General features: G+C 33.4%; 1 protein-coding gene across 1 annotated transcript; it reads left to right on the plus strand.

Annotated features, from left to right (window-relative positions):
• Nucleotides 1-10,885: 10,885 nt before the first annotated feature.
• Nucleotides 10,886-12,853, plus strand: LOC106769717 (NF-kappa-B-activating protein). Its single transcript, XM_014655446.2, has one exon. It carries the CDS (start codon nt 10,940-10,942, stop codon nt 12,410-12,412), a length of 1,473 nt encoding a protein of 490 aa, XP_014510932.1. The 5' UTR covers nt 10,886-10,939; the 3' UTR covers nt 12,413-12,853.
• The last annotated feature ends 4,337 nt before the right edge of the window (nt 12,854-17,190 follow it).

Consider the following 17,190-nt stretch of genomic DNA (forward strand, 5'->3'; position numbering starts at 1 on the left):
GAAAAGTAAATGCATTTTGGTGATATAGGTAGCCAAATCAATTCCTTTAAGCTATCCTTCAACGGTATAGTCCCATACCTATACAGTCTCTAGATCCCTCTCATTCCGGTGTATGATCGATTCGTCCATGTGCCCCTTCCACTCGAAGCCTGCCAGGAGCCGCTCCTTGTCTGTGCCCCCTGCACCATGCCTCTTGCACCGGCGATCACTCCCCGCCCTCGTCAGTGCCCGGGTGTCACATGGGATGGGTGACCTTCCGGGAAGTTTTCTCGGAAAGTGTGCGAGTGAGGACAAAGCACACTGGAAAGTCTCGTGGTGATTTGTGGGAGCAGTCAATAGTCCTTGTAAGTTGCTGGGGCGTTACACACCTCAAACCTCAAACAAAACCATAAGTTGTTATGGGTTTGGGCCCTTTCTAGCCCACAAAAACAAGACAAAACTAAGAAAGATGAAAATGCCCCAAGTTGTTCTAAAGAGGAAAATGCCCCAAGCTATGATGAAGTGGGAAAACTTCTTCAGTCCAAGTCCAAGCTCAACTTCTCATTAATCCTGAAAATAATTAATAAACAAAAATTATACCAAGTGAATTCAAATTAATTAAAATTCTAATTATTATCCCTATAAAAGTCCAATTAATGAAAATGCACTAACAATGGACAATTAGGCACAAATAAACAATTAAGATCGATACAAAAAGCTAAAAACAAATAGGGAAAAATAATGGCTCATCACTCTTGCTTAACTTACACACATAATTTTCCTTTCATTAAACAAGAAAACCATCAAGTTCTGTCATGTAAATCTCTTCCTTTAAATTACCCTTAGTGAAACTTATCTTTATATTCATCTGCTTAACCTCCAAATCAAGAGTATTAAATCAACCCATTAAGTTAAATATTTTAAGTTTACTATAGGCAATGTTTTTATGGTTTAGCCAACACATTTTAAAGCCAACACATGGCATAAAGTATCAACATCTTACACACTGTTGTCGTTGGAAGTCTTGAAGTCACACCTATAAAATTGTTGCCTATGTTATGTTAAGGCAACACTTTTGTACCCGTAGTCTAGTTAGCGTTGCCTAAGGTCAAAATTGGTAGAACATCTTTGTCTTAGCCTACATCTTTCAAACAAGTTAATATAGCCATAAAACGAGCTTCAACATCACTTTAATGGGAGAAACAATAACAACAACTAGAAATACTAAAGTATGCAGTGGAACTCAGTTCCCAAAAATTGCAACAATTTATGAGGAGCAACAACAACAGAAAAAGACAACAATAATCTCGAAAGAAAAAGTACTAATATTTTTAATATAGGAAAATCATTTCAATGTGAGAAGTAAAAACCCTCTAGTACAAACCAATAAATCAAGTTTCACTAAAATCAAATATGGATACAAAAGAGTCAAATTAAAAGTAGAAACAAATGTTTATAACTTATTATCAACACCTAATTTTGTCCAGGAGAAAAAAAATTATTTTTGAAAAATAAAAAATGTTCTTTTAATAGTAAATAAAAAAGGGAGATACAAGTCTTCTTTAGAGATTTTCAAACTTTAATTTTAGAAAAATAAAAACAAAAATTGAAAAAATAATAAATAAAAATAAGAAGAAAAAAAGAGAGAAAGGTAAGCCTAATTTGTTTTTAATTGTCATGTCCCTTTTCATTAACCCAACCACCTAAGGGTTTTATATATATGCTCTCACTTGCTCTTTGTTTTTTGCACTCCTCATAGGACATGTTAGCAGAAGATATTTTGAAATGTCTGTTTTTAGATAAAGGTACAATTTTAATAATTAAAAGCAATATTCTTGATAATAAATAGATTCAATATCTTTATATTATGCTATGACTTGATTTTTGTGATGTGCTGCATCCAAATTTTTCAGTTAAAGAAAGATATGATTCTACTAATTAAAAGCAATATTCTTCATCATAATTAAAATCAATATATCAAATGTTATGCTATGATTTGTTTTTTTAATGTGTTGTCATCAAGACCCATTCCTTAATTATATTTTTTATTTATAATTAAGGCTAATATTACAATTGTATTACAATATTTGTACATAGTCCGAAGTGAAAGATGGAGATTCTTTACACTTCTCTCTTTTTGTTCTATTACCACTCCCATAGACACTCCTTTTTTTTTTGAGAGAGAGAAAAGAAAACTTAGAGAAGAAATAAAAGAAAAGGAGAAAAGATAATTATAATGTAAAGAACAAAAGATTAAGATTGATAGAGAAGAAAAGGAATTGAAAATTAGTTTTTTTTTTTTCTTTTGATTTATGCATTTTAAATTTGTCATTATATTTTATTTTAATATGTATACTTTTTTTTTTACACTTAAACTTTTACTTTTTTTCCGGGACATTATTTTTATTATTCACAAATAGGTTATTCTAAAAATCATAAAAAAAAATTCCACAAATTTTTGTGTCTCTATCCGACCGTGTAACACTCATTTTTTATTAATTAAAAAAGACTAAAAAATATAAAACTCTAAAAAATTAAAAAGTAACCTATACTTCATAAGGTTTTCGTTAATAACAATGTGATATCTTATTTTCTATTGTAAATGAAAATATGTAAGAGTGAATTAATTCTTGTTGGATTCACTTTAAAAAAAAATCCAAAATTCATCAAATGGCTTCATTGCATAAACAATCTAAATTGTGATAGTTATCTTCATAAAATATATTGATTTTAACCGCTATAATTTACGCTCGTAATGGTTTTTTAGAATAAATTGTAACAATTAAAATCGTCATATTTTTTTAAATAAAAATTAAATGAATTAAAAATAATAACAGTTAACAATGTCATAATTCACATTATATTACAATGTTTATAAGTGTTGCTATTATCAAATGTCATAATTTAAATATTTTATAATTTATTATTATCCACATATATTTATAACTTCTTAATTTAGTAATTTATTTAATAATGATAATTTAAAATATATAATAAATAATGATACTATAAAAAAAATTAACAAACATTATCTTTCATTGAACATAACAAAATTACATCAAAATGTCATGTTCAAGTATAAAAGAAAAAACAAAATTACAAGTTTATCATGCAACTTTAGAACTAAAATTTTATTCTAATATTAAAATATTTTGTTTCTATACTTAGGCTCTAACGTTTGATGGTTGCTACCTACACATTCAATGTCTACATTTTTTAAAACTGATTTTGGAAAACCAAAATCAATTCCAAAGTTAATTAGTGATTTGTGATATTAAATTGGCTGCAAGGATCAACAGCAGTGTCATCTTCATAACCAACATTTCTTTTCTTTGACAAATGATCAGGGATGGCATTCGCTAATCACAAAATCATTATCTTTTAAATTAATTCAAGGATACAACATTTCAAGGGAGAAAAAGTATGATAATTTGAAAATATATTAATTATATCAAACAAAAATCAATTGTATATTTGAATCATATATAAGTCTAAGTAAAAGTACAAGTTTATTTTATGATACTTAATTAAATTTAAAAAGGTACTTTTCTCGAAGCACTTTTCTAGAGCCCTTCTCATCTGAGCATCATTTTTCTCAATTGGAATGCAAACCCTTTGTTAATTTTCTTCACAATCTCAACAATCTTGGCCACCTGCAAGTTGGTTGGTCATATATCTTTATCTTTTATCCCATTTTGCTCACTTTGAATAAGTTCTTCACCTGGAAAAAAGCTTGTATCTTGCTTAAGCTCTTGCTATTTACTAAAGCTTCGCGTATTCTGACATACAATGAGTCTTCCAAGTCTTTGTTGATGTCTTTATTGTTAAAATAAAACTTCACACACACACAAATATTTATGTGAAATTGAGTCTTGCATTCATTAATCATTCAAGGACATCAGAAAACCCTGGAAGAGTTTTTCTCCCTTTAAAATATTAGAAAATATCATGGGAATAAAAAATTAACTTTTCCTAACATACCAAATAATAAAAACTGCATCAACCTAGCTTTATTAGCTATCCAGTATCTTATCTAAATAAAAAAAATTCAACATAATAAAAAGAAACAATACTGTTGATATCTAATTAAAAAACTATAAATGAAAAATCAACTTTAATCCTCTTAATTTTAATTTTAAGTTTATCTAACAAAACTTCCCCATAAACTTAAAGTTTTATTTCTTTCATTCCAATCATCTTCTTTAATTCTCGAAATGATGCTGACAACTTTAAATTCTTTGTCTTCTGCACCTGTCAACAAACATACTATATGTATCTCGTTTGTGGAGTTATAAATGTCATTTAGATTCCGAAATTTTGATCTTATAGGATCGTCTTCTTCTTTATCATATTCATTCACCCTTTCATATGTGATCTCTGGACACTCGGTATTGTCATTCAAGTCCTCTCCCCCAAAAAATCATGCTTTCTGAAGGCTTTTCCTTCCAGTCAATCCAATTCCATTTACTATTTTCATTTACTTGGACATCCCGGCTTACCAAAATTTTTCTTAAAATCGGGTTGTACAACTTGTAAGTTTTTGCTTGTTCATCATAGTCAATAAAAACATGTCTTTTGCTTTTGTCATCAAGTTTCATTCTGAGTTGACTTGGGACATGTCCATAAGCCATGCTTTCGAAAAATTTAAAATGTTTGACACCTGGCTTTCTTCCACTCCATGCTTCATGTGGTGTCATTCCATCCGACTTCGAATGCGGGCACCTCTTTTGCACATATATAGCACATTGCACAACCTCCGCCCAAAACTCTTTTGGTATATTTTTCCCTTTAAGTTTGGAAACTTCGTTCTTGATTGTTTTCCGAGCATGCATTCTTCACAAAACTTCTTCTCAAATTCAATACTGGGTAATCCGAGTACTAATTCTCTCCTTACTAAGCTTCCAAAGTTAAGGTGTCCAAACTGAAAATGCCATATCATAGCTTCATCTTTCATGTCCACCTTCAAACACCTTTCCTGCAAAATCTGCAACTCCAGTTTAAACATCCGATTTTTCTTCATTCTTACCTTGGCTACAAGACGATCATTGTTTTCCTTCAAATATAATACCTGGTCCTTTATTAAAATTGAATTACCTTTTTCCAACAACTGTCTCACACTTAAAATATTATTCTTCAACTTAGGAACATAGTAAACGTCCCTAATCTCTCCAACTTTCCCATCCTTCTGCATATGTTGGATTGTTCCACGCCCCTTCACGACCACCTTGGAGTCATCTCCAAAAGTCACAAATCCGACCTCCACCTTGGTGAGTTCATAAAAAAGAGTTTCATCTTCACACAGGTGATTGGTTTCTCCAGTATCTATATACCATACCGAGTTGGTAGAAATCTCCTCAGATTTTGATTTCAAGCATGGTCCAATACCCGAGTTCTCCAACTTTGTTTTTAAGCACTTCATCAACATTGTCGAGTACATTGAAAATTCGGCGCTCAACAGAACCCCCATCTCTTCTTCATCATCTTCTTATGTAAGAAGGTTTCACTCACTTTTCTTCTCGGCTTGACAATATTTAACAATGTGACTGAGCTTACCACAGTTGTAGCACTTCATTGATCTACATTCATATGCATAGTGATCATGCTTGCCACACTTAAAACATTCCACTTCTGACCGATCTCCTCGGCCTTTCCCTTGTCCTCGGTCATGCCAATTCTGCTTACTGGTTTGCTCTTCACTGCCTCTACCACGTTCACCTTGTCCTCGTCCTCGGCCTCCTTGTCCTCTGTCTCTAGGACCTCCACTCTGAGTATTTTGAGTTCCATTCGAGTCAAACTTTGCTTGTAATGCTTGATCATCAGGTTACCTCTTTTTCTTCTTCTTCCTCGATTCGTGGGCCTTTAATGACCTAGTTAACTCCTCCATAGTGAGAGTTGACAAATCTTTTGTCTCTTCAATAGTGACCATGATACTTTCAAAATCATCCGTCAGATTTCTCAATATATTTTCCGCAACCCAGTTAGGAGGGACCTCTTATCCGTTCATTTCGAGTTGGTTGGTCATCTTCTACACTCGAGTTATAAACTTGGAAACTCCCTCCTTTTCATCCATCTCCATATGTTTAAACTCTCTTATGAGGGCTTGAACTCAGACCTGCATCACGCGGGTATCTCCTTTGTATGCCACCTTCAAAATTTCCCATGCTTCTTTTGCGGACTTTGCATTGGCTATTTTCTCGAATCCAGATTCATCCACATTACACAGAAAGTATAAAGTCTATTTGTCTTTCACTCGTGTCTTTTTAAGTGTAGCAGTTTGGCTCAATGTTTGATTCTCATCATCTGCGGGTTCATTATACTCGTCCTCCAATATGTCCCATACATCTTGGGATCCAAGAACAACCTTTATCTACAAAGACCAATTGTCGTAACTGGTTTTTCCAACAATTGTGGCACACTCATTCTGTTGACTACCTTTGTCATCTCTAAAAAAGCAAGCACTCATTTTTCCCCTCACAGTGTTTGACCCTCCCCCTCTCTTTTTTTTTCTCTCTCTCGGTACTCAGAGCATAAAGCTATGATACCACTTTATTAAAATAAAACTTCACACACACACACACACTCAAATATTTCTATGAAATTGAGTCTTGCATTCATTAATCATTCAAGGACATTAAATAGCCCTGGACGAGTCTTTCTTCGTTTAAAATATTACAAAATATCATGGGAATAAAAAACTAACTTTTCCTAACGGACCAAATAATAAAAACTGCACCACCAGATGACCTAGCTTTATTAGCTATCCAATATCTTATCTAAATAAAATAAACTCAACATAATAAAAGAAACAATATTGCTCATATCTAATTAAAAAACTATAAACGAATTAAGAAAAAGACAGAAATTTCTATAGGAAACAACACTGGAACCCCAACTCTTTCTTACTTCAAACCTTCAGAATTAAGAAAGGAAAATCATCTCTCGTAAAAGTCATGAGTGTGCACCCTCATTCCTTCTATCGAGACATTTTATGTTCTCAAAACTTCCAATTAGATACAAAATTTTACCATCTAGACTTGGAATAAATGGTAAACCATACCGTTTAGACTCAACTCTTCACAGAGAAGACACGATAAACCTGTAACACACAGGTCATCCTAAGGACAAACTGCTCTGATACCATAAATGTGACATCCCAAATATATAGCATATATATACATATACATATATATATATATATATATATATATATATATATATATATATATATATATATATATATATAGACGTCATCGATCATAATATTGGAAAGAAGTTAGAGCAGAATGACAGTTAAAGTATGGATTACAGTCATCCAATAAGACCTCAGAATTCAAACTTTAAGTAAAAGAGCTGTAAATTTAAAACTTAAACGTATAGAGTATTCCAAAATAACATAAAGTGGATGAAACTCCAAAGAAACTAGGCTGCAGCATCAACATCCTCCAACTCTTGGTCCAAGGGAACCTCCTCAACAACATCTGCTCCCATCCAAGTGGATGATCATCGCAAGAGAAAACATTCCCAAGCAACATACAACACAAAAATAAGGGTGAGTTAGGTAATCAAACATTTTAACATAGAGTACAATCCATAAACATCATCATGCTTAATTACAAATGAAAGAACAAGCAAGGCATATCAATCAACCATGCATCAAATACTCAACGCAACTCATCCGAATTTGTATAACTGTCTAGCTATTGGTTGTCTTTGCACTTGCATAGTTCAGTTGGCCCATCCCCAACATTATGCAAGGTAAGTTCCCCAAATCTGTCTATGTCAAAACTCAAAGACTATAGACGATGACCTCCCTCTACTCTCACACTCATACTGCTCTTCTTTATTTGAGTATGAACAATGCTTTGAGTGTAGGGATAAACATACCATTTCAAATCTCCCAACATTATACAGACAACAACAACATTCCTCAAATCACATACAGTCATCTCATCCTAAGATGTCCAATTCAGCCTCAATCAAGCCATTGGATTCAAGTATATAAACATACATTCATACACACATAATACTGAACATAACATCAGCAAGAAGTTCCTCCTTGAAACTTTATTCCACATTTTCCATTCATAATTGTACATGTCGATATATCACAATCTTTAGTCATGTCATAAAAACAACTCATACATACTCAGATATTACATATTTTCATAGAAACATCACTTATTAACATAAATTTCTTTATAACATATTATTACAAACACTTACGTAATTTAAAAAGCTTGAAGACCCTCACCAATGGCTCCAGAAGGGTCAAAAACCCCCAGAACGAACTAAAGAACGTCCAAAACTCCCAAAACGTCAAAAACATAAAAAACACTCAATCTGCCACATATAATTCGCTCAACGCATCCCCTTGGTGCGCTAAGCGACTTTGTCTACAGGGGAAGCTAAAGTCTGCAGATTTTGGCCACCCAACACCCCGAAATTCGTTCTAGACCTCTTCCCCAACTTCTAGTGATCCTAGATCGAAGTGTAGACTTAATCAAACTTGCCTAGATGGTTCTAAACATTTCTAACCCCCTTTCTTTAGTGTTTATGCTTAGATTTCTACTCTAAAACCTTTATTTATTTAAACTTAGAGCCCCAAATCTTAAACTACTACTTAGAACATGATTTTAACCAATTTTATGATTCTGCTGAGTCATAATAGGCTTACTAACAATGTCCCAACAGTCCAAATGTGCCTATGACCCCTAATTCTAATTTTCACCCCCTCACTTCCTCTAAACAGGACCTAAACTTCTTCCAATTCACTAAACCCCCTTCCAAAGTAACTATCAGTATTAACACTCTCAACCAGTTTAATCAGAGCAGCACAATTTTTCCAAATCAATCACAACATCAATCATAGTAACATTTCTAACACATCAGTACACTCATACAGGATCACAATTTCCAGTTCATGCATCAAATCAACATACATGGCAATTTCATACAACTCTATTTCACAATTTCTAACAGTACCCTAAATCATGCATGCCCCAGTTCAATAAATAGAAATTAAAGAGGAAACTCAGCTCCCCTTACCTGGAAACTCCACAACACAGCTAACAATAACGCTTCCTTACAATCCCTCTCGTAGCAAGAGCATCGCGACACTCTACAAATCACCAAATGGTGATGGATACCGCTCTTAGAGTTCAATATCTTGAAGAAAATAGCTTGGAGAGGAACAATGCATACACATCCCATGCCCTAGGTTCCAAAACAACGAAGGAGAGGGGAAGGAACACTTACTGGATGAAGAACGAAAATCTAATCGGATGGTTGCGAAGCTCTCTGCAACCCGGTCACTTATCAAACATGCAATGGCTCAGTAAGGAGCAGAGATAGAGAGAAGGCAAAGAGCAATAAGGGAAGTGGTTCTAGAGAGAGAGTGTCATTCTTAAAAAATGAACTTAACTTTTCACAAAAACTCAATAGAAGTATTTGGATGTAGAAGTATTAAAACTAATGTTATTTAATAAAAATCCTCTCTTTTTCATTTAATTCAGTTTTCAGCCTCATCTCTTTTAATAAAGAATATAATTATTATTATATATTTTCTGATTCTTACATCATCACTCTAATTAGAGTTTCATGAATTTCATATAAAAATTATTCACCTTCATCAACACATCTTTTATTATACTAATTGTGTTACATCATCCTTCACAAAATTTCTAAGGGTTAAATATGTTTTTCGTCCCCCAACGATTGGCCGTTTTTGTGTTTAGTCCCTCTTTCAAACTATAGTACAACTTAGTCCTTCAACTTTAGAAAACTATGGTTTTAGTCTTTTTTACCAAATTTTTTAAACTTTATTTGCTGTTTCAAGCACGTTACATTATAGCATTTGGATTGTTTACACTGTTTGACACATTTTTGCTTCAATGTTAACTGAGAAACGCGTTTGCAACAACAAATAAAGTTAAAAAAAATTGGTAAAAAGGACTAAAACCAGAGTTTTCTAAAATTGAAAGACTAAATTGTACTATAGTTTGAAGGAGGGACTAAACACAAAAATAACCAATAGTTGGAGGACGAAAAACATATTTAACCCAATTTCTAATAATAAAAACAACACTTCTACCATAATATATATATATATATATATATATATATATATATATATATATATATATATATATATATATATATATATATATATATTATCACTATCCCACAAGACCTTATCCATGCTAATAGATTATCCCTTATCCTTAATTCTAAGACCTCTCCAACTATGCCTTTTGCGCTATAAACTTTGGAAACTATAGAAGAATTGCATAGTTATGATCATATAATATTTAATGTTGATAATCCTTATCTTCCTCCAACTCAAAGTTTACCAATAAATGTCCCTTAATGGGAGCTCTCTTTACTCTATCATTCTAGTTTTTACTATTAAAAAAATTTCCTACAAGTATAAGTTCATTTATAAATATTAAAATATAAATAAAATATTTGAGTAATTAGATAATTTAAATAATTAAACTATGATATAAATTTGAATAAAAAATTTAGAAATATATATTCAATAAGAATATAATTTATTTGAAATTTTAACTTTTAAAAACCTTTGTTATTTATAATTTTTATACGCTCTTTAAAATTAAATATAATACTAACATTTAAAAATAAGAATTGTGAAAACAGTATAAAACATTTACTTATAACAGTACCTACTCTGATATGAAATAAACACTGACTATCCATAAGATAATACATATAAAATTACTTTTTTATGTAATGAAATTATGAAATAATTAATGTTTTTATCAAGTATTTACTATATAACTTAGTTAATTAAGCTTATAAAATTTAAAACTTATAAATTTATCCAACCCAAATATGATTTTAATCGGATGTAGTAAAAAAACTTGGTTAACCACCCTATAACCTAACCGAATTGACAAAAATTGGAACCCGGTTCACAATTGTTCCATTCACTCTTTCTGCGATGGGTAGGCCATCCTCCACCATCGAAATCCCTCACGAACGCCACCGACATAACACTCGCCGCACACCGGACTCCGATATCTCCGACGATTATCGCCGCCGTCGCAGCCCCAGCTATGACTCTTACGATCGCCCCGCGGAACGCCGCCGCCGCCGTTCGGAATCACCCCCCTTCAGAAACCCTAGACACGCCAATGGAGCTCCCAACGACGACGCTCTGCCGAAGAAATTCGGTCGCCGAAACGGGGCGTATCTGGACCGCGACCGCGGGGACTGGCAGCGTTCCAATTCCGAGTCCGACGAAGAGTTGAAGGGTTTGAACTACGAGGAATACCGAAGGCTCAAGCGTCAGAAGATGAGGAAGTCGCTGAAATACTGCATCTGGAACGTCACACCCAGTCCTCCGCGGCGCGACGATGACGATCTGGAGGATTATAGCAAACCTGATGAAATCTCTGACCGAGACGACGTCGGTGGGAAGATTGACAAGGAGGATAAACCAAGAGGAAAATCGAAATCGGAATCTGATTCTGAATCTGAAAAGTCTATCAGCAGTGAATCAGACGATTCGCGTTCTAGGAAGAAGAGAAGGAAGAGTTCTGCTGGTTCGTCGAGGAGGAGATCGTATAGCGAGAGTGGGTCAGAATCTGAATCAGAGTCAGAGTCAGAATCAGAAGAAGAGTATCGTAAACGAAGGAAGAGTAGGAGGAATAGAAGAAAAAGAAATAAGAGGAGCAGCAGGAAGAGAAGATATAGCGATTCAGATGAGAGTGACGGGAGCGAGAGTGGTGATTCTGAAAGCAGTGGGAGAAAGAGGATGAAACGTTCTTCTTCCTCAAGGTCTAGTTCGAAGCGTATCAGGAGGAGCGGAAAAGGAAAAAAGAAAAGTTCTGAGACGGAAAGCGAGCGTGCTTATTCGGAGGACGAGAATGGTTCTGGTTCCGGTGATGCTGGTAAAGCTACGATAGATGAGGTGTTGAACACGGAGATTAATGCGGAGGCTTTGAAGTTAAAGGAATTGTTCGAGTCTCAGAAGAAACCCGCTTTGGACAACGAACCCGCTGTTGGGCCAATGCCGTTGCCGAGGGCCGAGGGGCATATAAGCTATGGTGGAGCGCTTAGGCCTGGTGAAGGTGATGCCATTGCGCAGTATGTTCAACAAGGTAAGCGTATTCCGCGAAGAGGAGAAGTGGGTCTTTCTGCAGAGGAGATTCAGAAGTTTGAGAGTCTTGGTTATGTGATGAGCGGTAGTAGGCATCAGAGGATGAATGCCATTCGTATCAGGAAAGAAAACCAGGTTTATAGTGCTGAGGATAAACGTGCTCTGGCTATGTTTAACTATGAAGAGAAGGCCAAGAGGGAGCATAAGGTTATGGCTGATCTGCAGCGCCTTGTGCAACGCCATATTGGCCAGGATGTTGGTCCAACTCATGATCCTTTTGCTCCAAAAGCCTCCGATGGTGCTGATGCATGACCACTAGTACTGATGTATATTTAAATTATGTTCTTTACTCTCTTTTTTTTTTTATTATTATTCTGCTGGCTATGATTTTATATTTCTATGGGATTTATAGACTTGGAGAATAGTTATAGATGGCTATTAAGACTGAGATTGTAGGGGAAGATGAACCGTTTATTTCTGTGTTTTGTTTTGTTCTTGTAGCTTAGGTAGAAAGTACATTATATACAGAAAAAAATTTCACGATGTCTTTTTTCTGTATGACTTGATGAACCATTGTTATAAGAATGTTTTCACTTAGGTTAGGTAGTGGCTGGCCTTGTATTGAGCAGCACCATGTTCTTATCAAATTCATTACCCGGTCCAGCCCTCAATATGTTTCACTTTACTATATTGTGATCCCTAATTCATTGGGACTTTTACATATGATCTAATGAAAGTGAATTTTGTTGTCCACTTTTTTGACTTTAAGAACCTTTTTCTGATGTAATATACTTTTTTTTTTTCTTTGGGGGCCTCGATATCATTATATTTGAGAACCTTACGAAAAGAAATTTGTGCAGTAGGAGCATGATATTGTACCTTTTCTTTGGTTTTAATTTGTGCGTATGAAGATGTTGTCTAGCATAAATATGAAAAGTGCTGCAAAATCAATGGGCGAGATGGATGGTTTCTCTCAAATCCATCCTTGCCAGTACAATAAAGAACTTTATTTTTTGTTCATTCACTTCACTTCAAATCACGTGGTTCAATGGCAAAGTGTCACTTTTGGTTTAACAAGGAAAAGAGGAGCCAGAGAAGCTTAATTGAATTGAAGGGTCTTTCTGACCATATAGGTCTGGTTAGTGACTTAGGAAGACTAAGTGGCAGAAGAAGTCTTGGGCAGTTACCATTGCACGTGATCTTAAAAGAGCTGTGACCATTAGTGTGCCATTGACACCTTATAGCTCGCCCATTCACATGTTTTTTTGGATTTTGAGCAAGATCTTGATTGTTAAATTTATGGTAGAAGTTAATTTTTTTTTGTGCGCAATGGAGAAGCAAACAGTAGATGAGCAGAGGAATCTTACGAGGGCTAATGAGGTGTTTGAGTAAGGACAGGGATTTAGGTACACTTTTATATTCTCCAAAGCCACAACCTCACCCTGTAGAATATTATACTTTTTTGCCCATATTAAATTACTAATTATGTTCATGTCATGCTGCCAGAGCAGTATGATGGCACACTGTCAAAATGCACATTCTATTTTATTTGTAGAAGTATTGCAGAGAAACAAGCAAGTATTTTTTTCTTCAAATGGTCTAATTTGATAGAAAGAAAATAGTGTCTTGCTTCGAAAGTAGTAAAATCATTGTTTTGAGCACTTAAGGCTGTAGGTTCTGTTTCTCTTGTTTTGACTGTTGGGGTTATGATGCTGATGCTGTGAAGGTTTATTTAATTCTTATGAGATTGTACTTGAAATAGCTTTTTAGCTGCTGCATCCAGTGGATGGAATGCTCTCTTGAAGTGGAAGAATTACTTTCCTGGTCTATTTGTTTTAATAAAATTTGTAATTGCTTCTCATACAAACCCAATTTAATTTGAACTGGGCAATGGGACACTATCACATTCCTATGTGAGTGCATTCCTATCGTACCATTTAATTTTTGTCTTCAATAACATGATCGTAACTTATGTTTTTTCATCTCCAACTTGTGGATCAACTTGCTTCTTTTCTCTTCTATCTCTTGTCACTCATTGGGCAATTTGTTTTTCAAGAGTGATTTGACTAATGAATTAGAAGAGATTGGGGATGGAAAATCCAAGTTGATAAAGAAGGTGGAGAGATACGAGGACGAACTATTGATTATTGATGGTACACATGAAAATAAAAAAATATTATTAGCACTCTATAATAAATAAATTAATAGAAAATTCAAATGAAAATATCCAAATTTATAAAATATTTAAAACTTAATTAAGTCTAAATTTAGCAAACCAAAATGATTTTGATCAGGTTTAATTTTTTAAGAAAGCTACCCTGGGTCCTTTATAACCAGTCCCAAGACCAATAAATTAAGAAAAACGAAAATGAGTTCGATCATAAACCTGACCAGAACTATGTCCAAAATTAAAATGTCACTGCAAAAAACTGGATAAACAAACTTTAGTAGAATTCTGATAGGATTTATGGAAACAAAGAACTGTGTTTTGGTTTAAAACTTGTCTAAAATGTTCTTCTTTGGTTTCAAAATATCAAAACTGTTTAAGATCTACATTGCTTCTCTGAAACTACTTGAATTTGTTAGTTTAAGATCTGGCTGGTTGTTTTCGTTGGTTTTGTTCTGGTGTATGGTTTCATTATGATATGCCTATTGGACAGATTGGAGGATCACATACAGCGAAAAGCAGTATATAGTTCCGAGTGAATGTTGTCTTTTCTATCTCTGACTCATTGTAACTCAACTGTCTTTTCTATATTGTATTGTAGTGTATGTGTTGTCTTTCGTCTGCTTCAAAAGAAGGAAATCATCTAGTGCATAGTTGACTCCTACAATTTCCATCTCAAGAATCATTTAGATTCTCAAAAATTGTTAGAGTTATTAAAATATGTTAACAAGAATAACGATAAGGGAAATACTGCTCCAACCCTCCACATCTCCAGACTATGCATCATTTACTGGAATTCCTGTTTTGCCCTTGATTGTTTTGTGGAACTCATACAGCTCATGGTAGGTACATTAAGGTATGGAATGTGTTTTTCATTCAGATTATCGGAAACCAGAATCCGGACATAGAGTTCTGGAAAATGTTATCCGTCATGTAGGGGATGACAAATATGTTTTCCATACAGTAATCGTAGAGTTCTAGATTGGAAAAATCACATGACTTCCGGAATGGTGAATTTGTGTTCCGGAATTTGAGGGGTGCAGAAAGTAATAACAAACTGGGGTGTTAACGAGTAAAACTTAAAAGTACTGTGGATTGGGCTGCGTGTACTTTTAGTGGACCTTGAACAAACTTATTCAAGAATCCTGATGCATGTATTGCTGTATATTACACAATAAGTATTATTTCTTATATAACTAAAAAATGCTTATTTTATTATTGTTATTATTATTAAATCATTTTAGTGTGTTAATTAAATTTTGAATTTATAATGAATAATTTAAACTATAAGATTATTTATAATTATTAACTTTTTTAAGAAAAAAATATTAATATTTAATTTAGAGATTTTTTTTAATTGAGCTAATTTGAATACAATGAAACACATTTTAGGAAAACTTTAGAAAAATGAACTTAACTTTGTTGTCAATTAATATAAATTATAAACACATGTTTGTTTTGTTCCAACTTACTCTTGTATAGAAATAAAAAGAATATATGTTGTTGCCTGGTGTGAAGAAAGAGAACACATTAGAAAATATTCGTAAGTCTGAGTGTTACATATGCATAGTCATAATATATATGAAACACAACATCAAACCTATATTGTTTGTTTGTAGATGTGATTTATATGTTAGGTGTTCAGCAATTGTTTTCCAAATAATTTATAAGAAATGGACTGTTGTGGTTTACTGTCGTAGTCTTTTCTTCTCCTGAAAAGATCATTTTGTTGAATTTGAGTTAGGAATGAGAGAGCATTTCAACATTTAATCAATGGTGTGAGAGAAGGAGTTATTCGGTTTGTTTTTGTGCGATAGATAATGATATTTAGACAATATTTTTTTGACAATATTTGAATATTATTTATGTGTCATTGTGTGATTGGTTCAAAATTACTTCACAATCAATAATAATAATAATAATAAGGGTTAAATATGTTTTTAGTCCCTATAGTTTGAGGCGATTTTGGTTTTAATCCATTTTCAAACTATGGTATAATTTAGTCTTTCAACTTTTCAAAACTCTGGTTTTAGTCATTTTTACCAAATTTTTTAACTTTATTTGTTGTTTCAAGCACGTTTTATTATAGCATTTAGATTGTTTACACTGTTTGACACATTTTTACTTCAATGTTAACTGAGAAACACGTTTGAAACAACAAATAAAGTTAAAAAAATTTGGTAAAAATGACTAAAACCAGAGTTTTCTAAAGTTGATGGACTAAATTGTACCATAGTTTGAAAATGGACTAAAACCAAAATCGTTTCAAAGTATAAGAACTAAAAACATATTTAACCATAATAATAATTATAAATACCAATTATGGACGAATCACAAAATGATACATAGATAATATTAAAATATTCTTAAAAAAAAAAAGTGTTCTCAAACTTTCGTTATCTTTTTTGTTTGATCCCGTGACCCTTTTGGTTTGGGAAGCTTTGATGTAAAAGTTGTGTGATTGGGGCCATTGAGGTTTGACTTGAGACATATGATGATGAGGTAGCCAATGATGGTTACTTAGCCAAAAAGATTGATAAAAGCATAAGATGATTTGATTTTGAAATGTCAATAGATACTGTGTTGTAACAGTAAAAAAGATGGTTTTGGGTAATGTAGGAAGAAAGAGGTAGATTGAAAAGATGTGATGGGAAAAAGAAAAGGCACATGACATGTTGATGATAGAATTGAACTTGACAAGTGCCTTAGATGAGTTGCTACTTTCATCACATGGGTAGGCTAGGCTGGCAAGCCTTCTTCAAAAACTCTCATCAAACATCCTTAAAATCTCTCGTTACAAACACAACATCTCTTACATGTTTAGCTTTTTAGTTCAAACACTTTTCCTCAACAAACAAACATTAATGCCATATTAAACTTCATTTCCGACCAATGTTTTGTCTCACAGACCATTTTCTTATTT

Source organism: Vigna radiata, chromosome 8 (assembly GCF_000741045.1).
Source record: "Vigna radiata var. radiata cultivar VC1973A chromosome 8, Vradiata_ver6, whole genome shotgun sequence".
NCBI classification, from domain to species: Eukaryota; Viridiplantae; Streptophyta; class Magnoliopsida; order Fabales; family Fabaceae; genus Vigna; species Vigna radiata.